Here is a 25,683-nt window from a genome sequence, read left to right on the forward strand (position 1 = left end):
ATAGGTGTGTGTGTGTGTTTCAGGGAGGATGTCTGCAGCGGTGGTCCCAGAATCCTCAGGGCTGAGGTCATGTGATGAGTTATGCCCATCCCCATCATCCATCTTCAGCCCCCCCCCATCGCCACAGAGGAGGAGGAGGGTCGCCATGACAACAGGAGGGTAGAGCAGCAGGTGATGGATGAGTTGTGCTGGCGATGCTATAGGTCAGACACAGTAGGAGAGACGACTGGACGCCTGGGTTAAGGGACGTCGTGTGATCTCACTGTGTGATGATTTGTCACGACGGTGTCTAACAAAAACGAGTCAGTAACCAGGGGCAACCAGTCAGGAAGAGAAGGAAGGCAGCTGTACTACCCACCTGTACTACGTACAGCCCTAGGTATCACTGTTGTGTATGTTTGTTTGTCAGACTGTGATCATTTCATTTAGCACGGTGAAGCAGGGCTTGCACTTCATTGGTTAATGTGGTTGTTGTTGTGTTTCAAGACACTTCATTGGTTAATGGCGTTCAGGTAGCGCTGAGTGAATACCGACATTTCTGTATTTTTGTTTATAAACAACTAATTGACCGACGTCCGTTCAATTAAGTGAATTCCATTTTTTTGTTCTTCTGTGAGCTCAATGATCAGTTTCTCTAGAGATAAATCAGATCCAGTCCGAACTGAGAGAGTTGTAGTTTCCAACAGGCCAATATTCTACATAGTTTAGCTGAGAAAACATGGTAATTAAACTACAATGACCATAATCATTACAGCATTCAACCCACATAATGCAGACTGGATTTAATGTTGAAAAAATTATTAAAACTGAATTCGAAACTGAAAATGATTTTTTCATAATCGAACCGAAACCGAACTCAAAAATAACTTATTGCTCAGCACTAGTTTCAGGCCACTTCATTGGTTAATGTTGTTGTTGTGTTTCAGGCCACTTCATTGGTTAATGTTGTTGTGTTTCAGGCCACTTCATTGGTTAATGTTGTTGTTGTGTTTCAGGCCACTTCATTGGTTAATGTTGTTGTTGTGTTTCAGGCCACTTCATTGGTTAATGTTGTTGTGTTTCAGGCCACTTCATTGGTTAATGTTGTTGTGTTTCAGGCCACTTCATTGGTTAATGTTGTTGTTGTGTTTCAGGCCACTTCATTGGTTAATGTTGTTGTTGTGTTTCAAGCCACTTCATTGGTTAATGTTGTTGTGTTTCAAGCCACTTCATTGGTTAATGTTGTTGTGGTGTTTCAAGCCACTTCATTGGTTAATGTTGTTGTTGTGTTTCAGGCCACTTCATTGGTTAATGTTGTTGTTGTGTTTCAGGCCACTTCATTGGTTAATGTTGTTGTTGTGTTTCAAGCCACTTCATTGGTTAATGTTGTTGTTGTGTTTCAAGCCACTTCATTGGTTAATGTTGTTGTGTTTCAAGCCACTTCATTGGTTAATGTTGTTGTGTTTCAAGCCACTTCATTGGTTAATGTTGTTGTTGTGTTTCAGGCCACTTCATTGGTTAATGTTGTTGTGGTGTTTCAAGCCACTTCATTGGTTAATGTTGTTGTTGTGTTTCAAGCCACTTCATTGGTTAATGTTGTTGTGTTTCAAGCCACTTCATTGGTTAATGTTGTTGTTGTGTTTCAAGCCACTTCATTGGTTAATGTTGTTGTGTTTCAGGCCACTTCATTGGTTAATGTTGTTGTGGTGTTTCAAGCCACTTCATTGGTTAATGTTGTTGTGTTTCAAGTCACTTCATTGGTTAATGTTGTTGTTGTGTTTCAGGCCACTTCATTGGTTAATGTTGTTGTGTTTCAGGCCACTTCATTGGTTAATGTTGTTGTGGTGTTTCAAGCCACTTCATTGGTTAATGTTGTTGTGTTTCAGGCCACTTCATTGGTTAATGTTGTTGTTGTGTTTCAGGCCACTTCATTGGTTAATGTTGTTGTTGTGTTTCAAGCCACTTCATTGGTTAATGTTGTTGTGTTTCAAGCCACTTCATTGGTTAATGTTGTTGTGTTTCAGGCCACTTCATTGGTTAATGTTGTTGTGGTGTTTCAAGCCACTTCATTGGTTAATGTTGTTGTGTTTCAAGCCACTTCATTGGTTAATGTTGTTGTTGTGTTTCAGGCCACTTCATTGGTTAATGTTGTTGTGTTTCAGGCCACTTCATTGGTTAATGTTGTTGTGGTGTTTCAAGCCACTTCATTGGTTAATGTTGTTGTGGTGTTTCAAGCCACTTCATTGGTTAATGTTGTTGTGTTTCAGGCCACTTCATTGGTTAATGTTGTTGTTGTGTTTCAGGCCACTTCATTGCTTAATGTTGTTGTGTTTCAGGCCACTTCATTGGTTAATGTTGTTGTTGTGTTTCAAGCCACTTCATTGGTTAATGTTGTTGTGTTTCAAGCCACTTCATTGGTTAATGTTGTTGTGGTGTTTCAAGCCACTTCATTGGTTAATGTTGTTGTTGTGTTTCAGGCCACTTCATTGGTTAATGCTGTTGTTGTGTTTCAGGCCACTTCATTGGTTAATGTTGTTGTTGTGTTTCAAGCCACTTCATTGGTTAATGTTGTTGTTGTGTTTCAAGCCAATTCATTGGTTAATGTTGTTGTGTTTCAAGCCACTTCATTGGTTAATGTTGTTGTGTTTCAAGCCACTTCATTGGTTAATGTTGTTGTTGTGTTTCAGGCCACTTCATTGGTTAATGTTGTTGTGGTGTTTCAAGCCACTTCATTGGTTAATGTTGTTGTTGTGTTTCAAGCCACTTCATTGGTTAATGTTGTTGTGTTTCAAGCCACTTCATTGGTTAATGTTGTTGTTGTGTTTCAAGCCACTTCATTGGTTAATGTTGTTGTGTTTCAGGCCACTTCATTGGTTAATGTTGTTGTGGTGTTTCAAGCCACTTCATTGGTTAATGTTGTTGTGTTTCAAGTCACTTCATTGGTTAATGTTGTTGTTGTGTTTCAGGCCACTTCATTGGTTAATGTTGTTGTGTTTCAGGCCACTTCATTGGTTAATGTTGTTGTGGTGTTTCAAGCCACTTCATTGGTTAATGTTGTTGTGTTTCAGGCCACTTCATTGGTTAATGTTGTTGTTGTGTTTCAGGCCACTTCATTGGTTAATGTTGTTGTTGTGTTTCAAGCCACTTCATTGGTTAATGTTGTTGTGTTTCAAGCCACTTCATTGGTTAATGTTGTTGTGTTTCAGGCCACTTCATTGGTTAATGTTGTTGTGGTGTTTCAAGCCACTTCATTGGTTAATGTTGTTGTGTTTCAAGCCACTTCATTGGTTAATGTTGTTGTTGTGTTTCAGGCCACTTCATTGGTTAATGTTGTTGTGTTTCAAGCCACTTCATTGGTTAATGTTGTTGTGGTGTTTCAAGCCACTTCATTGGTTAATGTTGTTGTGGTGTTTCAAGCCACTTCATTGGTTAATGTTGTTGTGTTTCAGGCCACTTCATTGGTTAATGTTGTTGTTGTGTTTCAGGCCACTTCATTGCTTAATGTTGTTGTGTTTCAGGCCAAAGGCAGGTTAGTGTGAAGCATGGCTGTGTGTGATCCTCCCCACCACCCAGAACAGCCAGATAACACACACACACACACACACACAACTGTGTCATGGTGATGTCATCTTAAAGGGGCAGGAGGATGCTGTTGAAACTGGAGCAGGACCTCATATAGACAGGTGTGTGCACCTTTCCAAATCATGTCCAATCAATTGAATTTACCACAGGTGGACTCCAATCAAGTTGTAGAAACATCTCAAGGATGATCAATGGAAAAAAAGACTCGAGTCTCATAGCAAAGGGTCTGATTAGTAAATAAGGTATGTCAGTTTTTAAATTTTATTTCTAAATTTGCAAACGTTTCTAAAAACCTGTTTTCGCTTTGTCATTATGGGGTATTGTGTGTAGACTAATGAGGGAAAAAACTAATCAACTTTAGATTGAGGCTGTAACGTAAAAGTGTAAAAAGTCAAGGAGTCTGAATACTTTCCCGAAGACACTGTAAGGAGAATATAAGTATTATATATTTTCACAGCGTTTAATATATATATTTTTTGTACTGGAAGATTCACAATAAAAACGTTGTCTCTCTCAGGTGGTTAAATGTTCCTCCCCAGTAGTTCTCTACGGTACGATGTGTCGTTCTCTCTCTCTCTCAGGTGGTTAAATGTTCCTCCCCAGTAGTTCTCTACGGTACGATGTGTCGTTGTCTCTCTCAGGTGGTTAAATGTTCCTCCCCAGTAGTTCTCTACGGTACGATGTGTCGTTCTCTCTCTCTCAGGTGGTTAAATGTTCCTCCCCAGTAGTTCTCTACGGTACGATGTGTCGTTCTCTCTCTCTCAGGTGGTTAAATGTTCCTCCCCAGTAGTTCTCTACGGTACGATGTGTCGTTGTCTCTCTCTCAGGTGGTTAAATGTTCCTCCCCAGTAGTTCTCTACGGTACGATGTGTCGTTGTCTCTCTCAGGTGGTTAAATGTTCCTCCCCAGTAGTTCTCTACGGTACGATGTGTCGTTCCCTCTCTCAGGTGGTTAAATATTCCTCCCCAGTAGTTCTCTACGGTACGATGTGTCGTTGTCTCTCTCAGGTGGTTAAATGTTCCTCCCCAGTAGTTCTCTACGGTACGATGTGTCGTTGTCTCTCTCTCAGGTGGTTAAATGTTCCTCCCCAGTAGTTCTCTACGGTACGATGTGTCGTTCTCTCTCTCTCAGGTGGTTAAATGTTCCTCCCCAGTAGTTCTCTACGGTACGATGTGTCGTTCCCTCTCTCAGGTGGTTAAATGTTCCTCCCCAGTAGTTCTCTACGGTACGATGTGTCGTTGTCTCTCTCAGGTGGTTAAATGTTCCTCCCCAGTAGTTCTCTACGGTACGATGTGTCGTTCTCTCTCTCTCAGGTGGTTAAATGTTCCTCCCCAGTAGTTCTCTACGGTACGATGTGTCGTTCTCTCTCTCTCAGGTGGTTAAATGTTCCTCCCCAGTAGTTTTCTACGGTACGATGTGTCGTTCTCTCTCTCTCAGGTGGTTAAATGTTCCTCCCCAGTAGTTCTCTACGGTACGATGTGTCGTTCTCTCTCTCTCAGGTGGTTAAATGTTCCTCCCCAGGAGTTCTCTACGGTACGATGTGTCGTTGTCTCTCTCTCAGGTGGTTAAATGTTCCTCCCCAGTAGTTCTCTACGGTACGATGTGTCGTTCTCTCTCTCTCAGGTGGTTAAATGTTCCTCCCCAGTAGTTCTCTACGGTACGATGTGTCGTTGTCTCTCTCAGGTGGTTAAATGTTCCTCCCCAGTAGTTCTCTACGGTACGATGTGTCGTTCTCTCTCTCTCAGGTGGTTAAATGTTCCTCCCCAGTAGTTCTCTACGGTACGATGTGTCGTTCTCTCTCTCTCAGGTGGTTAAATGTTCCTCCCCAGTAGTTCTCTACGGTACGATGTGTCGTTCTCTCTCTCTCAGGTGGTTAAATGTTCCTCCCCAGTAGTTCTCTACGGTACGATGTGTCGTTCCCTCTCTCAGGTGGTTAAATGTTCCTCCCCAGTAGTTCTCTACGGTACGATGTGTCGTTGTCTCTCTCAGGTGGTTAAATGTTCCTCCCCAGTAGTTCTCTACGGTACGATGTGTCGTTCTCTCTCTCTCAGGTGGTTAAATGTTCCTCCCCAGTAGTTCTCTACGGTACGATGTGTCGTTCTCTCTCTCTCAGGTGGTTAAATGTTCCTCCCCAGTAGTTTTCTACGGTACGATGTGTCGTTCTCTCTCTCTCAGGTGGTTAAATGTTCCTCCCCAGTAGTTCTCTACGGTACGATGTGTCGTTCTCTCTCTCTCAGGTGGTTAAATGTTCCTCCCCAGGAGTTCTCTACGGTACGATGTGTCGTTGTCTCTCTCTCAGGTGGTTAAATGTTCCTCCCCAGTAGTTCTCTACGGTACGATGTGTCGTTCTCTCTCTCTCAGGTGGTTAAATGTTCCTCCCCAGTAGTTCTCTACGGTACGATGTGTCGTTCTCTCTCTCTCAGGTGGTTAAATGTTCCTCCCCAGTAGTTCTCTACGGTACGATGTGTCGTTCTCTCTCTCTCAGGTGGTTAAATGTTCCTCCCCAGTAGTTCTCTACGGTACGATGTGTCGTTGTCTCTCTCAGGTGGTTAAATGTTCCTCCCCAGTAGGGTGTAGGATGTGTGTTCATGCATGTTTTTATTTTGTGGATATAACAGTGTATGCAGCATCAACAGTATAAATGTAGGAGTGCATGCATGTGTGTCTGTCTGTTAACTGCTCTCTGTGGTTCTCAGGGCGAGGACCTGCCTTCCCAGTTTGGTCACATGACTGTGAGCTGCCAGTCATTGGCAGAAGCACCGCCTCTATACCCTCCCTTAACTCTGTGTGGGAGGGGCTAAGTCTACACCACCGCCCCTCCTCCTCCTCCTCACAACCCCCCCAGCTACTGCCAACCCCCTCCAACCCAGGTAGGAACAACACAACACCATCATCATAATAGAACAGAATCATAGAATGCGAACAGAATCATAGAATGCGAACAGAATCATAGAATGAAAACAGAATCATAGAATGAGAACAGAATCATAGAATGAGAACAGAATCATAGAATGAGAACAGAATCATAGAATGAGAACAGAATCATAGAATGATAGAATCATAGAATGATAGAATGATAGAATCATAGAATCATAGAATAATAGAACAGAATAATAGAATTATAGAACAGCATCATGGAATTATAGAACAGCATCATGGAATTATAGAACAGCATCATGGAATTATAGAACAGCATCATGGAATTATAGAACAGCATCATGGAATGATAGAATAGAATCATGGAATGATGGAATAGAATCATGGAATGATAGAACAGCATCATGGAATGATAGAATAATAGAACAAATCAGAACAGAATCATGGAATGATAGAACAGAATAATAGAATGATAGAATAGAATCATAGAATGATAGAACAGAATCATAGAATGATAGAATAGAATCATAGACTAATAGAATCATAGAATGATAGAACTGAATAATAGAACTGAATAATATAATTATAAAACAGAATAATATAATAGAATCATAGAATGATAGAACAGAATAGAATGATAGAACAGAATAATAGAATAGAATCATAGAACAGAATAATAGAACAGAATAGAATGATAGAACAGAATAATAGAATGATAGAATGATAGAACAGAATAATAGAATGATAGAATAGAATGATAGAACAGAATAATAGAATGATAGAATGATAGAACAGAATAATAGAATGATAGAATAGAATGATAGAACAGAATAATAGAATGATAGAACAGAATAATAGAATGATAGAATAGTATAATAGAATGCTCCATGTGTTGACATGATGTTGAACTCTGTACTGTATTACTCCTCAGCACTCCAAAGACCTGCCACACCTACCCAGGCCACACAGCTGTGTGTGTCCACATGCGTGTGAATGTGTGTAGCAGTAGGGAGGGGGGCCGTTACACTGTAAGAGATGTAGTCTGAGGTCTCACAGTGAACCGGTCTCTTTCCCTGCTGCTTCTACTCTACAGAAAGAGAGGGGAAAAAGAGAGCTCTGAATTGCTGCTAGTCCTCTACTTGTCAGCTATTACAACCATTGATACAGCTTTGAATTAACATTTAACAAACAAGCAATTGATTTATGTGTTGGGTGTTTATATCTGTGTTGCGTGTTGTGTTTGGGGTGTGTGTGCGTGCTCTCTTGTCGCAGCCAATCAGCAGCAAAGCTACCAGGGGGATGATGGAGTTGCAGCTGCTTCCGAGCCAAGCCCAAAGCATGCTGGGATGGCGAAGCGTGATTCATCACTCCAGAGAATGCGTTTCCACTGCGCCAGAGTCCAATGGCGGCGAGCTTTACACCAATCCAGCCAAGGTTGGCGTTGCGCATGGTGATCTTAGGCTGATGTGCGGCTGCTCGGCCATGGAAACCCATTTTATGAAGCTCCAGACCAACAGTCACTGTGCTGACGAGGCAGTTTCGAACGCGGTAATGAGTGTTGCAACAAAGGACAGACGATTTTTACTGCCTACGCACATCAGCACTTGGCGGTGCCGTACTGTGAGCTTGTGTGGCCTACCACTTCGCTGTTGAGCCGTTGTTGCTCCTACACATTTCCACTTCACAATAACTGCATTTACAGTTGACCGGGGCAGCTCTAACAGTGCAGAAATTTGACAAACTGACACTGACTCGGTACCGGTACCCCCTGTATATAGCCGCCACACTAACTCGGTACAGGTACCCCCTGTATATAGCCTCCACACTGACTCGGTACCGGTACCCCCTGTATATAGCCTCCACACTGACTCGGTACCGGTACCCCCTGTATATAGCCTCCACACTGACTCGGTACCGGTACCCCCTGTATATAGCCTCCACACTGACTCGGTACCGGTACCCCCTGTATATAGCCTCGTTATTGTGTTACTTTAGTCTATTTGGTAAATATTTTCTTAACTCTTCTTGAACTGCACTGTTGGTTAAGGGCTTTGTAAGCTTTGTAAGTAAGCATTTCACAGTAAGGTCTACCCTTGCTGAATTCGGCGTATGTGACAAAAAAAGTTTGATTTGATTTGAAAGGTGGCATCCTATGACAGTGCCATGTTGAAAGTCACTGAGCATTTCAGAAAGGGCCATTCCACTGCCAATGTTTGGCTATGGAGATTGCATGGCGGTGTGCTCAATTTTATACAACTTACAGCAAGAGTGTGTCTGAAATAGCCAAATCCACTAATTTGAAGGGCTGTCCACATACTTTTGGCCATGTAGTGTACAGTGCATTCAGACCCCTTGACTTTCTCCACATTTTGTTACGTTACAGCCTTATTCTCAAATGGATTAAATAAAACATTCTCAATCTACACACCATACCCCATAATGACAAAGCGAAAACCGGTTTTGAGATTGTTTTGCAAATGTACAAATTCTTGAAAACAGAAATACCTTATTTACATAAGTATTCAGACCTTTTGCTATGAGACTTGAAATTGAGCTCAGGTGCATCCTGTTTCCATTGATCATCCTTGAGATGTTTCTACAACTTGGAGTCCATCTGAAGTAAATTCATTTGATTGGACATGATTTGGAAAGCCACACACCTGTCTATATAAGGTCCCACAGGTGACAGTGCATGTCAGAGCAAAAACCAAGCCATGAGGTCGAAGGAACTGTCCGTAGAGCTCTCAGACAGGATTGTGTAGAGGCATAGATCTGGGGAAGGGTACCAAAACATTTCTACAGCATTGAAGGTCCCCAGGAACACAGTGGCCTCCATCATTCTTAAATGGAAGAAGTTTGGAACCACCAAGACTCTTCCTAGAGCTGGCCGCCCGGACAAACTGAGCAATCGGGGAGAAGGGCCTTGGTCAGAGGTGACCAAGAACCGGATGGTCACTCTGACAGAGCTCCAGAGTTCCTCTGTGGAGATGGGAGAACCTTCCAGAAGGACAACCATCTCTGCAGCACTCCACCAATAAGGCCTTTATGGTAGAGTGGCCAGACGGAAGCCACTCCTCAGTAAAAGGCATGACAGCCCGCTTGGAGTTTTCCCAAAAGGCACCTGAAGGACTCTGACAATGAGAAACAAGATTCTCTGGTCTGATGAAACCAAGATTGAACTCTTTGGCCTGAATGCCAAGCGTCACATCTGCAGGAAACATGGCACCATTTCTACGGGGAAGCATGGTGGTGGCAGCATCATGCTGTGGGGATGTTTTTCAGCAACAGGGACTGGGAAACCAGTCAGGATCGAGGGAAAGACAAACAGAGCAAAGTACAGAAAGATCCTTGATGAAAACCTGCTCCAGAGCGCTCAGGACCTCAGACTGGGGCGAAGGTTCACCATCCAACAGAACATCGACCCTAAGCACACAGCCAAGACAACGCAAGAGTGGCTTCAGGACACGTCTCTGAATGTCCTTGAGTGGCCCAGCCAGAGCCTGGACTTGAACCCGATCAAACATCTCTGGAGAGACCTGAAAATAGCTGTGCAGCGACGCTCCCCATCCAACCTGACAGAGCTTGAGAGGATCTGCAGAGAAGAATGGGAGAAACTCCCCAAATACAGGTGTGCCAAGCTTGTAGCGTCATACCCAAGAAGACTTAAGGCTGTAATCGCTGCCAAAAGGTGCTTCAACAAAGTACTGAGTAAATGGTGTAAATACTTATGTAAATGTGATAGTGTTTTATTTTTTTGAATGTGCAAAAATGTATAAAAAAAAAACATTTTTACTTTGGCATTGTGATGTTGTTATGGGGTATTGTGTGTAGATTGATGAGGGGGGGGGGGGGGGGGAACTATTTTAACCATTTTAGAATAAGGCTGTACCGTAAAAAGGAATAAAGTCAAGGGGTCTGAATACCTTCTGAAGGCATTGAATATCAGAGGTGCTGTACAGCATCATTTATATACTCCAGTTGACTTTTGTATGGATATGAAATTACTATAGATTATGTATTGACGTGTTTGAGCAGATTCAATTGATATGGCTGATTTGACAGGACACCTTAATGTGGTGTCGTCTCGCTCTCTCATGCGCGTGCCACACACACACACACACATTTCAGTTTCCATGATCTTTAATAAAAGGCACATGTACAGCCATAGTGAGATGAGTCAGTGAGTCTATTGGCATAGAGACGAAAAGCATTAAAACACAGAAATACAAGACCTAGATAGGCCTGGAGGAGTCAGATCTATAGAAATACTCAACCTAAATAGGTCAGGAGGAGAGACAGAGCTATCACAGTAGATTCTACTTTTTAGTAACATCGTCATCTCAGCATCATTCAAGTAACTCTAACACTCTAAACACGTCACCATAGTAACGCCCCCCACCCCACACACACACACACACACATATTTCCAGTTCCCAGAGTCAAAAGGTCCATCCAGGATTCTCCCCATTTAAAACCAGAGTCCTGAGCTAGATACAATCAGATCATGAGTTACCCGGCGATAGAAGACACCAACATAGCGGATGTTTTGGCGGTGGAACTTAGTTTGAGCCATCAAATAAAAATAACAAATCACTGAGCAGCTGCTCTTGTGATCATTGTCCGGAAACCACACCTGCCTCGCTCGCTGCAGAAGTTCACAACGAGAACGTGTAGGCTATATAGAAATATTTATGCTCAAATTGAAAAAAAAAATCATTTAACTAAAAGGACGATTTCTTTCATCTCTTAAATCGAGGTGTAAATTACATCTCACATTCCAGTGTTGAACTTGTAAACAAGGATGCATGGGATTTCTGTTAATGTGACTCCGTGCAGCCAATGGGAATGTCCGGCTTTACTTGTGGATTTGACTGCCAAAACAACCACTCTGCAGATGTTGGTTAAAGCGGATCTGATAGAATCGAGCCCGTAGTCCTGTGAAACAGGGCTGAGCAGGTGGACCGTTCAGGTTCTCGTTTCCGTCTTTCGGAGGAGAACCACCCTACTACAGGGGCACCTGCCCAAGATAATGCCCTAGGCTTTAGCTTAGAGGACTAACACGGTCTTGTGGCACGCAGACAAACCGGATTCAAACCCAGTCTGTCACACTAGCTGGGGTTCCCTTCAGGTCCGTTTCAGGGTTCTGGGTTCTCCGGTTCTAGCACGGCCCAACCAGAGCAAAAGTCCACACACACACACACAGATGTTTGTTTCTGAACAGGCCTAAGACGTCTGTCGATTGTGTGTGTGTGTGTGTGTGTGTGTGGCCATGCAAGTATCTGTTTATAGGGATGTGATCACTAGGGCCCTAAATGTATCTGTCTCAACACACAAACTCACGCGAGCAACGCCGTGCACACACACACACACGCAAGCGCACAGCCACACTAATACCAAACTAAAAAAAAGGCTAAGTTCATAGGAATTTAAATATTCAGGGTTAAAAAGAAATTAAAAAAAAGGTATAAGTTAAGTTTTGAGGTTAAATATATAAATCACAACTCATTTTTGAAGGACTAACTAAAAGGAGCATGCAAAACACTGCCATCTTGGCTCTGCTTTGGTCTCAGAACAAAATGGATGGCTCTCCTAATCAAACAGACTAGGAGCAGGTCAGTGTATATATACAGGTAACCCACCCTTCCATTCTATAGGACAGACTAGGAGCAGGTCAGTGTATATATACAGGTAACCCACCCTTCCATTCTATAGGACAGACTAGGAGCAGGTCAGTGTATATATACAGGTAACCCACCCTTCCATTCTATAGGACAGACTAGGAGCAGGTCAGTGTATATATACAGGTAACCCACCCTTCCATTCTATAGGACAGACTAGGAGCAGGTCAGTGTATATATACAGGTAACCCACCCTTCCATTCTATAGGACAGACTAGGAGCAGGTCAGTGTATATATACAGGTAACCCACCCTTCCATTCTATAGGACAGACTAGGAGCAGGTCAGTGTATATATACAGGTAACCCACCCTTCCATTCTATAGGACAGACTAGCTGACTGGTCAACAGACTGGTCACATTCACATCTTAGGAACACATACGCACACACATTTACTCAGAGTATCGTACCACACACACACACACACACTCGTATGGTTCATCCTGCTTTGGTGGGTATGAGCTACCTTTGGCTCTGGGGTCAAAGGGTGAAAGGTCAGACAGACTCAACAGGTACACCATCCTGTCTCCATAGCGACAACACCATCTCCCCTAACACCCCCATAGTAACAACTTCCTCAGTCCATACAGATGAATTGCCCTAACAACACCATCCAGTCTCCATAGTGACAACACCATCTCCCCTAACACCCCCATAGTAACAACTTCCTCAGTCCATACAGATTAATTCCCCTAACAACACCATTGGTCTCCAAAGCAACACTAAAAGCAGCACCTGAAATGGTGGGGTTCCCCAACTCTCTCAATATGTGGTCCAGTGGGCGTGTGTGTGTGTGTGTGTGTGTGTGTGTGTGTGTGTGTGTGTGTGTGTGTGTGTGTGTGTGTGTGTGTGTATAAAGAGGTATCAGTGGTGTCTCACTTTAATCTCAAACTTCTCTCTCCCTCAAGTCCTCTACACGTCTCTCTCGGTCCTCCTCCTCCTCCTCTTCCTCTTCTGTCTACTTCTGGATCTGGAAGATGAAGAGTCGTAGGTTGATGTTCTTAGCGGCCAGTAGTTTGTTACACTCCACAGAGTCGGTGATGGGCAGGGGGACGTAATCAGTCTCGTTGGTGTCGTTGCTGAACGCATGATGGTGAATCACAGGCTTGATCCTCACGTCATCGTACGGACCTTTCAACAGCAGGAAGGAACACTCTATAGCCGAGTTCACCTAGAAGGAGGAGGATGAACGTTAGAGAGAGCGAGTGAGCGAGAGCGACCGTGTGTGTGTGTACCTTGCTCTTGAGGATGAGTTGGAAGGAGAGGGTGCGTTTGCAGGAGAGGTTAGGGTTGCGTTCTGAGTCGTTGACTCTGGCCTTCAGTACCCAGGTCTGGTTCAACACGGTGAAACGAGGACTTTCATAGTACAGACGGGTTATGAAGTCATCTGTCCGGTACGGCCTGAACTGGACCTCTGGACAGGGGAGAGAGAGGGGGAGGACATTTGAAAGATGTATGTTTTCTGTGTGTGACTGGTCCTTTGAGCCAGATTTAAATTATTGTCCTGGAAGTCAGATACTGTGTGAGAATGACAGTGTGTACTGCGGATAGGGTTGTTACGGTGACCATATTACCGCCACACCGGCGGTCACGAGTCATGAAGGCAGTCAAATTCCATGTGACCGTTTAGTCACGGTAATTAGTCTTCTACAAGCTCTGATGCTGCTGATGGTCACTAGTAACCTACCAAACTCACTAACTGCCTGGTACTCAGCACTCTATTGTCCCTCTAATCACTCTGACATCAATGCAAATGTGATCGAAAATATAATCAAACACTTCATGAGAGCCCATGAGCTCATGTTGCGCAACATTTCTATAGGCTGTGCAATTGTGTGAGAAAACAGAGTGATGGCCTCTATTAAAAAGAGGAGGATCCCATCAGCTTACTATATTTATTTCTCAACTTTCCTAATATTAAGCACATTGCTTCTCTGTACAACAGGAGTATAGCCTACCTGACCGGCATGAAAATGAACCACGGGAAAAGCTTCCTCCACTCGCTGTTTAAGTGGATAGATGACATGTATTTTTTCATGCTGCCCCAGTCTCGAGACAGGTGCATGATAATGGTCCATTTTAAATCAAAACAAATGTCACACACATATTATTTAGAAAAGACAAGATTCAATCAAGAATAGTGTGATGGGTGACAATATTAGCCTATCACTTGTGAATTATATATATATATCATCACTTGTGAATGATGCCCAGCGTAAGAAACTGACTTTTTTTGCAAATTTTTCAAATCATAGTGCCACACCTCATGTAGCCTAGCCCATAGGCCTATATGTTTTGATAAGGTTTGTATCACAACTAAAGTGGCCAAATAACTTCTTCAAATGAAGCACATTAATCCACTTTACAAGGGCCGAGGGTACAACGGGACTGGCCACAAAAGGCATGGATTTTTTTAGGGTGCATTACGGCCAAAGGGGATGCCGCCGTGAAATTCAAGGCATTATCAAGGGCTTGTCAAATTGTGAATGAGAGACTGATGAAGTGTGTACAGCCTGCGCAACAAAAAGAAAAGCAGAGCTCGTGCCTTTCAAGCAACTTTTTTCATTAGTCACGTCATGCAGCCTTACAATGTATTAATAAATCTAAACATATAGCCCAATGTTTATAGAACAACTAAAGTTACATTAACCTTTTGGGCTCATCCTAGGATAGGGGGCGCCACAACGCATTTTGAAAAAAATGTGTGCCCATTTTCAACGGCCTACTAATCAAACTCAGAAGCTAGGATATGCATATAATTAATACCTGTGGATAGAAAACACCCTAAAGTTTCTAAAACTGTTTGAATGGTGTCTGTGAGTATAACAGAACTCATATGGCAGTCAAAACCCCGAGACCGATTGAAACAGGAAGTGGAATTCTGAATTGTGGACTTCACATCTTTCCCTATTATCTTTCCCTATTAATCACACCGTGAGCTATGGTTCATTGAGCACTTTCTATTGCTTCCACTAGATGTCCCCAGTCTTTACAAAGTGATTTGAGCCTTCTACTGTCGAAACTGAATGAATGACACGCTGTGGAAATTGGTCACAGGGGGAGGGCCATCACCATTATGACGCCGGCGGCCCTGCCTACCCCCTCCTTTCGAAACGTTTTGAAACACAATACAATCGTCCCCCTCAAATCTTATTGGCTCTCTTGTTGAAACAGGCCCTGAAGATTTATGTTATACAACGTTTGAACGAACCTAAATGGGGGAAAAATGTTATTTTTCGAAACCGCTGTCCCGCGCCCGACGGAGCATTTGGATACAGCCTTCAGACGCGCTAACAACAGCAAGCTAATGGAACATAAAGGATGGACTTTTTCGACCGAAAATACATTTGTTGTGGACCTGGGATTCCTGGAAGTGCTTTCTGATGAAGACAACTAAAGGTAAGGGATTATTGGCAATAGTATACAAGATTAGATGTGATATGCGATTGTTCCAAGATGGCGCCGAGCTGGGTTTACTAGCTAATTTTCTGAGTATCGCATCCCCTTTTATCGCAAAGTGTGATTACCCAGTAAAGTTATTTTTAAATCTGGTATGACAGGTGCTTTCAAGAGATATTCATCTATAAATCTTAGAATGACAATATTACATTTTAAAAATGTTTTCGAATAGTAATTGAGTAAATTGTAGCACTGTTTCCCGGGATGCATTTGAGGGAAAATAGTTAGTCAACGTCAGGTGCCGATGTAAAATGCTGTTTTTATATATAAATATGAACTTTATTGAACAAAAGAATGCATGCATTGTGTAACATAATGTCCTAGGTGTGTCATCTGATGAAGTTTGTAAAAGGTTAGTGCTGCATTTAGCTGTTTTTTGGTTATTTGTGATGCATGTGGTTGGTCGGAAAATGGCTATGTTGCTACTTTTACCATGTACTCCTCTAACATAATCTAATGTTTTGCTTTTCCTGTAAAACCTTTTTGAAATTGGACGACGTGGGTCGATTCAGGAGAGGTGTATCTATAAAACGATATGAGACAGTCCTATATTTGAAGAAAAAAACAAATATTAAATTTCGTTATGCTAATGTCGCTAGGAGTTTTTCGCTGGATGTTGATCCCGCTTACGGGACGAGACGCTCAAGAGGTTATTAATAACTCTAAATTAAGCATATAGGAGGACCCATCTCTTTGTTAACCGCTCAACACAGAATAGCCGCATGTGCGCACTTCCTCAAATCGTAAGGAGAAAATATTAATATTTTATTCAGCTTTTTTTCAAATTTAATTCTTCATAAAATAATGCCACAGAATTCTAAGCAAACCTTGTCTGCTAAATGAACTAGTGTAGCCCACAGCCATTTGGCATAGCCAGATCAGGACAACTTAGAGTATCCTATTCTGTTCTTCTGAAATATACTACACGCTTCTTTAGACCTGTCTAAAATAAATAATGGATGTATTGTGTAGGTAGACTATATTACATGGATTTATTGTGAAGGTGTAGGTAGACTATATTACATGGATTTATTGTGAAGGTGTAGGCAGACTATATTACATGGATTTATTGTGAAGGTGTAGACTATATTACATGGATTTATTGTAAAGGTGTAGGCAGACTATATTACATGGATTCATTGTGAAGGTGTAGACTATATTACATGGATTCATTGTGATGGTGCAGGCTATATTACATGGATTCATTGTGATGGTGCAGGCTATATTACATGGATTCATTGTGAAGGTGTAGGCTATATTACATGGATTCATTGTGAAGGTGTAGACTATATTACATGGATTTATTGTGAAGGTGTAGGTAGACTATATTACATGGATTTATTGTGAAGGTGTAGGCAGACTATATTACATGGATTTATTGTGAAGGTGTAGGTAGACTATATTACATGGATTTATTGTGAAGGTGTAGGTAGACTATATTACATGGATTTATTGTGAAGGTGTAGGCAGACTATATTACATGGATTTATTGTGAAGGTGTATGCAGACTATATTACATGGATTCATTGTGAAGGTGTATGCAGACTATATTACATGGATTCATTGTGATGGTGTAGGCAGACTATATTACATGGATTCATTGTGATGGTGTAGGCTATATTACATGGATTCATTGTGAAGGTGCAGACTATATTACATGGATTCACTGTGAAGGTGCAGGCTATATTACATGGATTTATTGTGAAGGTGCAGACTATATTACATGGATTTATTGTGAAGGTGTAGGTAGACTATATTACATGGATTTATTGTGAAGGTGTAGACTATATTACATGGGTTTATTAGACTTTTTAAAATGTAGATGTTCCGAAGGTCTGCATTGGTGGCTTGTAGGCTACACGTGGAAGCCAGGAGATGCTAAATGTGTTTATGTTAATTAAACGGTCAATTACCGTGAGACTGACAGTTATTTGCTTGACAATCACTGGCTGACGAAATTTTGTGACCGCAACAGACCTAACTGTGGAAGTCAGGTACTGCGCGTGTGTGTGTGTGTGTGTGTGTGTGTATGAGTGAGCACTGTGGAAGTCAGGTACTGCGTGTGTGTGTGTGTGTATGAGTGAGCACTGTAGAAGTCAGGTACTGCGTGTGTGTGTGTGTGTGTATGAGTGAGCACTGTAGAAGTCAGGTACTGCGTGTGTGTGTGTGTATGAGTGAGCACTGTGGAAGTCAGGTACTGCGTGTGTGTGTGTGTGTGTGTGTATGAGTGAGCACTGTGGAAGTCAGGTACTGCGTGTGTGTGTGTGTGTGTGTGTATGAGTGAGCACTGTGGAAGTCAGGTACTGCGTGTGTGTGTGTGTGTGTGTGTATGAGTGAGCACTGTGGAAGTCAGGTACTGCGTGTGTGTGTGTGTGTGTGTGTGTGTGTGTGTGTATGAGTGAGCACTGTGGAAGTCAGGTACTGCGTGTGTGTGTGTGTGTGTGTGTGTGTGTATGAGTGAGCACTGTGGAAGTCAGGTACTGCTGTGTGTGTGTGTGTGTGTGTGTGTGTATGAGTGAGCACTGTGGAAGTCAGGTACTGCGTGTGTGTGTGTATGAGTGAGCACTGTGGAAGTCAGGTACTGCGTGTGTATGAGTGAGTACTGTGGAAGTCAGGTACTGCGTGTGTATGAGTGAGTACTGTGGAAGTCAGGTACTGCGTGTGTATGAGTGAGTACTGTGGAAGTCAGGTACTGTGTGTGTATGAGTGAGTACTGTGGAAGTCAGGTACTGTGTGTGTATATGAGTACTGTGGAAGTCAGGTACTGTGTGCGTATATGAGTACTGTGGAAGTCAGGTACTGTGTGCGTATATGAGTACTGTGGAAGTCAGGTACTGTGTGCGTATATGAGTACTGTGGAAGTCAGGTACTGTGTGTGTATATGAGTACTGTGGAAGTCAGGTACTGTGTGTGTATGAGTACTGTGGAAGTCAGGTACTGCGTGTATCACAGCCTCCTTTATAGCCACTGTTAACAGGCCTCCTGAGCCATATACAGTGTTCCTTACTGAGCTCCCTGAACCTTGTAGTCAGGGCAGATAATATTCAAGTTTTTTGGTGACACAGACCCACTCCAAAAAGGTTTTCGGAGCCATAATGGACTCAGTGGGTTGTGTCTAACATGTCCCCAGACCTACGCATTGCCACAGTCATACCCTGGGTCTAGTTTTGTCCTGTGGATTAAACATTCTGGATCTAAATGTTTTTCCTCATAATCCTGGAAGATTAGAAAATACGGGAGGCCAGATCAAGGCTCTGCATCGGTCTTGGTGCTTCTAGAGCTTAACACCTCCTGATACCATCGATCACCACATTCTTTTGGAGAGATTGGAAACCCTAAATTGGTCTGCACAGACAAGTTTTTACTTGGTTTAGAGTTTATTTGTCAGAAAGATATCATTGTCTCTGTGGATGGTTTCCCCTCTGACAAATCAATTGTAAGTTCCGTTTTAGGACCACCATTGTTTTCACTATATATTCTACCTCCTGGTGATGTCATTCGGAGAGACAATATCAACTTCCACTGCTATGCGGATGACAGACAGATGAAACATGGTGAAGCTCCATAATTGCCTACGCTGGAAGCCTGTGTTTCAGACATAAGGAAGTGGAATGGCGGCAAATGTTTTACTTTTAAACTCTGACAAAAACAGAGATGCTAGTTCTCGGTCCCTAGAGAGATCTGCTGTTGGATCTGACAAGTAATCTGGATGGATGTACAGTCATCTCAAATAAAGGACCTCGGTGTTACTCTGGACCCTGATCTCTTTTGACAAACATATCAAGAATATTTCAAGGATAGCTCCCCCCCCCCATCTTCATAACATTGCAAAAACATTAAACTTTCTGTAAAAAAAAAAAAAAAAATTATGTAGAAAAGCGAATCCATGCTTTTGTCACTTCTAGATTGGACTACTGCGATGCTCTACTTTCCAGCTTCCCGGATAAAGCATTAAATAAACTTCAGTTAGCTGCTAGAATCTTGACTACAACCCAAAACATTTTATATTACTCCAGTGCTAGTCTCTCTACACTGGCTTCCTGTTAAGGCTAGGTCTGTAAAAAAAAAATATATGAAAAAATAAATAAATAAAAAGGTTTTACTGCTAACCTACAAAGCATTACACGGACTTGCTCCTACCCATCTCTCCGATTTGGTCCTGCAGTACATACCTACACGTACGCTACGGTCACAAGACGCAGGCCTCCTAATTGTTCCTTTCTCCTATAGAGCTCCATTTTTATGGAATAGTCTGCCTACCCATGTGAGAGACGCAGACTCAGTCTCAACCTTTAAGTCTTTACTGAAGACATATCTCTTCAGTAGGTCCTATGATTGAGTGTAGTCTGACCCAGGAGTGTGAAGGTGAACGGAAAGGCACTGGAGCAACGAACCACCCTTGCTGTCTCTGCCTGGCCGGTTCCCCTCTCTCCACTGGGATTCTCTGCCTCTGACCCTATTACAGGGGCTGAGTCACTGGCTTACTGCTGCTCTCTCATGCCGTACCCATAAAAGGGGTGCGTCACATCATGCAAGGCTTTTCTCGCTATACTCAACAAGTGTGTTGGGTCACTGACATGATCTTCCTGTCCGGTCTTGCGCCCTGTCGGACTCATGCAGTGGAGGAGATCTTCATGGGCTATACTCAGCCTTGTCTCAGGGTAGTAAGATGGTGGTCTGTTGAAATCCCTCTAGTCGTGTGGTGGCTGTGCTTTGGCAAAGTGGGTGGGGTTATATCCTGTCTGGTTGGCCATCTGAGGTTATCGTCAGTCCACCATCTTATTGTCCGGGGTTATCGTCAGTCCACCATCTTATTGTCCGGGGTTATCGTCAGTCCACCATCTTATTGTCCGGGGTTATCGTCAGTCCACCATCTTATTGTCCGGGGTTATCGTCAGTCCACCATCTTATTGTCCGGGGTTATCGTCAGTCCACCATCTTATTGTCCGGGGTTATCGTCAGTCCACCATCTTATTGTCCGGGGTTATCGTCAGTCCACCATCTTATTGTCCGGGGTTATCGTCAGTCCACCATCTTATTGTCCGGGGTTATCGTCAGTCCACCCCCGTCCGTCCATCTCAGTCTCCAGTATCTATGCTGTAATAGTTTATGTGCCGGGAGGGGGTCAGTCTGTTATAGCTGGTGAAATGCTGGTATCCTGTGTGATCTTAAGTATGCTCCCTCTAATTCTCCCATCTTTCTCTCAGAGGAGGACCTGAGCCCTAGGACCATGCCTCAGGACTACCTGGCCTGATGACTTGTGGTTGTCACCAGTCCACCTGGTCGTGCTGCTGCTCCAGTTTCAACTGTTCTGCCTGCGGCTATGGAACCCTGACCTGTTCACCGGATGTGCGACGTTTTCTAGGACCTGCTGTTCTCGACCCCCTCTCCCTCTACTGCACCTGCTGTCTTGACCTCTGATTTCTCAGCTATGAAAAGCCAACTGACATTTACTCCTGAGGTGATTACCTGTTGCACCCTCGACAACCACTGATTATTATTTGACCCTGCTGGTCATCTATAAACATTTTATCATCTTGAAGAATGATCTGGCCTTAATGGCCATGTACTGTTATAATCTTCAACAGGACAGCCAGAAGAGGACTGGCCACCCCTCAGAGCAGTGTTCCTCTCTAGGTTTCTTCCTAGGTTTTTGCCTTTCTAGGGAGTTTTTCCTAGCCACTGTGCTTCTACATCTACATTGTTTGCGGTTTTAGGCTGGGTTTCTGTACAGCACTTTGAGACATCTGCTGATGTAAAATGGGCTTTATAAATAAATGTAATTTGATTTGACAGTGTGGAAGTAAGGTACTGTGTGAGACAGTGTGTACCTAGCCTACCTGTGAAGCCTATCTTCTCGTAACAGAGCAGGGAGAATATAGAGTTGTAAAGGGTTAGTTCTCTGCTGTGGCTCTGGTCCATCTCCCCCAGGATGCCCATCAGCTCTGTGCCAGTCTTGGTGGGATGGCAGCACTCCTCCTCGTGGGCCGGTAGCTCGTGGAACGGTCCCTTCCATGGGCAGCCAATCCGCTTATACTTACACTGCGTCACCCTGGCAACACATCAGGAAGTGGGAGTTTAGGGCCAATCATGGTAGTGCACCGCTTAAAGCAATCACCCTACAGATCTGCAAACACGGAGGGGTCAGGGCCAAGGGGGAGGGGTAAGAAGTGACTTGGGACCGGCTGTATAATTTCAGCTGGTTCTGTCATTTGCAGGTGTTGTCTGATCGGGTGTGTTATTGCTGAGCGATTAACTAAAATATCGGTTATTTCTCTTTCTTTTTTTTTAACAAGTAATTGACCGACGTCTGTTGAATTATTTTAATTACATTTTGTTCATTTTTTTTCCTGTGAGCTCAATGTACATATTGCACAGTTTCTCTAGAGGTAAAATCAGATCCAGCCTGAACTGTGAGATGTAGTAGGAAGTTGTAGTTTCTAACAGGCCAATATTATACATAGCTTAATGAAGAAAACGTGGTAATTAACTACAATGACCATAATCCATTGCGCACCTATTTGTGCGGACTGTGTTTCTTTTACACCTGCTACAGAATAGACAGAAGACTGAGCAATCGTCAGTTGATAGAGAGCAACTGTTGCTTCACCAGGTATCTCTACCTGAAAATACATGATCTAAATGATTGATAGTTGGTATTCAGCAGTCATAAAAGTATGCCTTATTTACTCTGAATAACTACTAAAATAGTGATTTTGTCAGACAGCATAGGCAGCAGCTTGTAATGTGAATAAATGATGGTTACTAAGTGATAAACAGTAATGGACAGTCACTACCATCACGGGACTTTCATTCACTGTTTTATTATGTGTTGTTACATCATTCAACCCACATAATGCATTTAATGTTTAAAAAAAAGTATTGAACCAAAACGACCTCAAAAAACACTAATCGCTCAGCACTAGTGTATGGTGTGTGTGTGTGTGTGTGTGTGTGTGTGTGTGTGTGTGTGTGTGTGTGTGTGTGTGTGTGTGTGTGTGTGTGTGTGTACCAATGAGGTGTGTACCTGTCTTGGCACTCCTCTCTCTGGTGCCTCTCCAGGCTGGAGCGAGGGAACTGTTTGAGACAGAAGGGGCAGTCTGTGGGCAGCTCACTCACTGCCTTCTCTACAGCCAGGTTCCTACAACACAGAGACTTGGTGATCTCACACCTGGGGGGGAGAGAGAGAGAGCGAGAGAGAGAGAGAAAGAGAGGGCACACTCAATCAACCAATTATATACTGAACAAAAATATAAAAACGCACCATGTAACAATTTAAAAGATTTTACATATATCAATTACTCACTCAGTCAATTCAAGTGCGTTTGTAAACTGTGTGCGTGCACAGACCTGCAGTTAGGACAAGTGGCCTGTTCCTCTTTCAGACGAGAGTCAGCCAGCAGGTGGATGAAACAGCCAGCACACATCAGGTGACCGTTGGTGCACTGTAGAGCAGAGCAGGAAGGGTTATTGTAGGTGTGTTTGGTGTGTCCATACTGCTGATATGAGTCTTTTTGAAATCAGTGTTAATACGCTCATTTGCTTTTGGGGTGGGGAGAGCATCTAGTGGTTATTTGAGGGCATACTACTCAGTATCACAACACAGTAAACTGGGTAAGTGAGGAGAGCAGTTCACTCTGTGTAAGGTGACATCTTGGGGCTTTCCTATTTCCTAGGGGATCAGCCTGGGATAACCAATGTGCAGAACAGACATCTGCAGGTGTTCATGTCTTGTTGGCAAATCTGAATAGGAAAAAAAAAAGGCTCAGGTGCCATTTTGGATACCTACATCCTGAGGATTTATAGATAATCTCTTTCGCAGCGCTAAGCACTGGCTACCGACATTATTTATAGGTCATAATTTCTCTGCCCAGCGCTGAGCACTGGCTAACCCTTCTGAACACGTTAACTACTGAGCTAGCGGCTAGCCTGCATCCCTGGGCCCAACATCCTCTCTTCACCCATCTAGCTAACGTTACAGCCCACGACAGGTGCTGATCAGTAGGCCTACAGATTTTCCTCAACCCCTACTTCATGCCTGATATTCCTAGCCTTTGAAGCTAAATAGACATGTTAGTTGTGTCTATTTAATACGAAGTTAGCTAGCTGGCTAATATTGACAGGTGGGCCTGAGTTGGAAGGCCAGGACAGGTGTGTTTGACAGCATTTACCTGATAAACGGAGGCTTTGGGCAGGTCTAAACACACCGTGCAGCACAGCACTGAATACAGCCTCTCTTCCAGCTTTCCCGACTCTCCCTCCGGCAGTCTCATCCGCTTCTTGGGCGGCGGCTCGTCCGGGTCCGACTCGGGCCCGAGTCCCTCTCCTCTTCGGAAGCCCACCTCCTCTTGCATTGATGGCCCACCGACCACTGTCTCCAGGGCTGCCCCCACCGCCCCAACCCCGCCTGAGGAGCCTGGAGCAGCCGCGACGCCCACCTCACCACGCTCTTCCATCGAGGACATGGTGGGTGGTGGTGATGGTGTTTGTCAGGCGTAATCTAGCGACCTGTAGCCAAAATGTGAGCTAGCTGGTAGATTTAGCTACACAGGCTAGGCGAGGGAAAGCCAGGACAGCTAACGGTCAGCTGGCTAGCAAGAAGTCAGAGCTGGAATACACGTTAGCTAGCTAGCTAGTTTTGTAAGCAATGATGCGCAATACGTTTTGAATTGAACAAACAAACGTTCGCCTAACGCTATAGAAATTGACAACAACAAAAAAAATAGTTATTTGACGGTCGTTTTGGTATAAATGTAGCGCTGTTGACTGGCAGTTTAACGAATATATTCAGCTAGCTACATGCTATAGCTAACAAGCTCACAAAACAGTCTAGTCCTCGCCCTTGTCTAGCTAGAACAAAACAACCCGTCACAGATGTTTTTGTGTTGTCAAGTCGCAGTTATTTGCCGTGACAGCGCATGAGCGGCCGTTCATAACGGCCCGGTTCGGCAGCTCGGTAAACGTTATTTCCCTGGTGTCAGCTCGCTATCCACTGGAACTCCTGGACGTGTCAGTTTTAGAAAAATCTGAGATGTTCAGACAGTTCGCTAGGATTTGCCTAGTTTAACTACGCAGACATCTTTGTTTTTCTCCTGTCCGGACCGTCCCCTCCTCCTCTCCCCGACTTCACTACACCCTAGCTCGGCTGCACCTTCCAATCCTAACCGGTGTTACTCGGCTATGGTCACAAAAACAGCAAATCCCGAGTTTCGTTGCTTGATAAACTGTCAATAGTTTGCCAGCTGCTGTTATGGCCTCCCTTGACAGTCCCTGGGCTGCGTCGCAGATTGGCTAACAGTGGACTGTTTTTTTTTTTAATAGCAGATGACTTGGGGGGTATTTAAACAGTTATGTGGGTGCGCATGCGCGGTTGCTGTCTGCAGGGTGCGTGTGGGGGACCGGGTAGAATTTAGGACTTGAAAGGTGATCAAAACCCGATATGCGACAAAATGGAGCACGTCACCTCACCTGAAGGGCATCACCTGCCTAGACACAGCCAGACATAACCTGACAGATCATGTTACCTGAAACCCTGGTTGCCCCTGCACAATTGATAGCCGACAAAATGTAACAACAATAGGCCTATCTATCCTTCATTTGTCAAATGATGTAATAGACTAATACATTGGGTGATAGCAGCAGAACACAGGTGTTGTGATCTTGTTGATAATTATCATTACACTTTCTGGTCACTCAAAACGTTGCCACAACTGTTTATCTTGTGTCTTGACACAAAAGATAAACAGTCAAAAGGTGGTGTTAGATAGGGGTAATGAGGAGGCCTGGTGTCAGCTATCTGATCAGGCAGGGTGGGGTCGCAGCCTGTGATTGGCCAAAGGGACATGCCTTATATGGCTAAATGTCATGACCAGAGTCCAAAATCTCCTACACACACACACACACACAAACACACAGCTGTCACTACCTTAACGTAAGTCACTGGGGCCAAGCTCCCTGCCACCCAGGACCTCTATACCAGGTGGTGTAAGAGGAAGGCCCAAAAATGGTCAAAGACTCCAGCCACCCAAATCAGACGTTTCTCTCCCCTGGATATCTACCTCAATTACCTCGTACCCCTGGATATCTACCTCAATTACCTCGTACCCCTG

The 25,683-nt window shown here is 43.7% G+C and overlaps 1 protein-coding gene across 2 annotated transcripts; it reads right to left on the bottom strand.

Moving 5' to 3' along the window:
* Nucleotides 1–10,560: 10,560 nt before the first annotated feature.
* On the bottom strand, nucleotides 10,561–24,903 carry LOC106570636 (cysteine and histidine-rich protein 1). Of its 2 annotated transcripts, none has more exons than XM_014143104.2 (6): nucleotides 23,746–24,903; nucleotides 22,925–23,019; nucleotides 22,602–22,745; nucleotides 21,406–21,626; nucleotides 13,351–13,529; nucleotides 10,561–13,286 (listed from the first exon to the last, which is right to left on the bottom strand). In XM_014143104.2, the coding sequence occupies exons 1-6, from the start codon at nucleotides 24,037–24,039 to the stop codon at nucleotides 13,074–13,076; spliced, it is 1,146 nt and encodes a 381-aa protein (XP_013998579.1). In that variant the 5' UTR covers nucleotides 24,040–24,903; the 3' UTR covers nucleotides 10,561–13,073. The 2 variants fall into 2 exon arrangements, with proteins under 2 accessions (XP_013998579.1, XP_013998580.1); XM_014143105.2 differs by having other exon boundaries at nucleotides 21,415–21,626; nucleotides 23,746–24,902.
* Nucleotides 24,904–25,683: the final 780 nt, after the last annotated feature.

The sequence above is a fragment of the Salmo salar genome, chromosome ssa14 (assembly GCF_905237065.1).
Source record: "Salmo salar chromosome ssa14, Ssal_v3.1, whole genome shotgun sequence".
NCBI lineage: Eukaryota > Metazoa > Chordata > Actinopteri > Salmoniformes > Salmonidae > Salmo > Salmo salar.

Bases quoted from the DNA above. Each gene is read 5' to 3' on its own strand.
- LOC106570636 (XM_014143104.2), bottom strand. From the start codon at position 24,039: ATGTCCTCGATGGAAGAGCGTGGTGAGGTGGGCGTCGCGGCTGCTCCA. The intron at 23,020-23,745 runs GTAAATGCTGTC...TCTGCTCTACAG, and splicing joins CCAAAGCCTCCGTTTATCAG to TGCACCAACGGTCACCTGAT. The intron at 22,746-22,924 runs GTCTGTGCACGC...TCTCCCCCCCAG, and splicing joins GCCACTTGTCCTAACTGCAG to GTGTGAGATCACCAAGTCTC.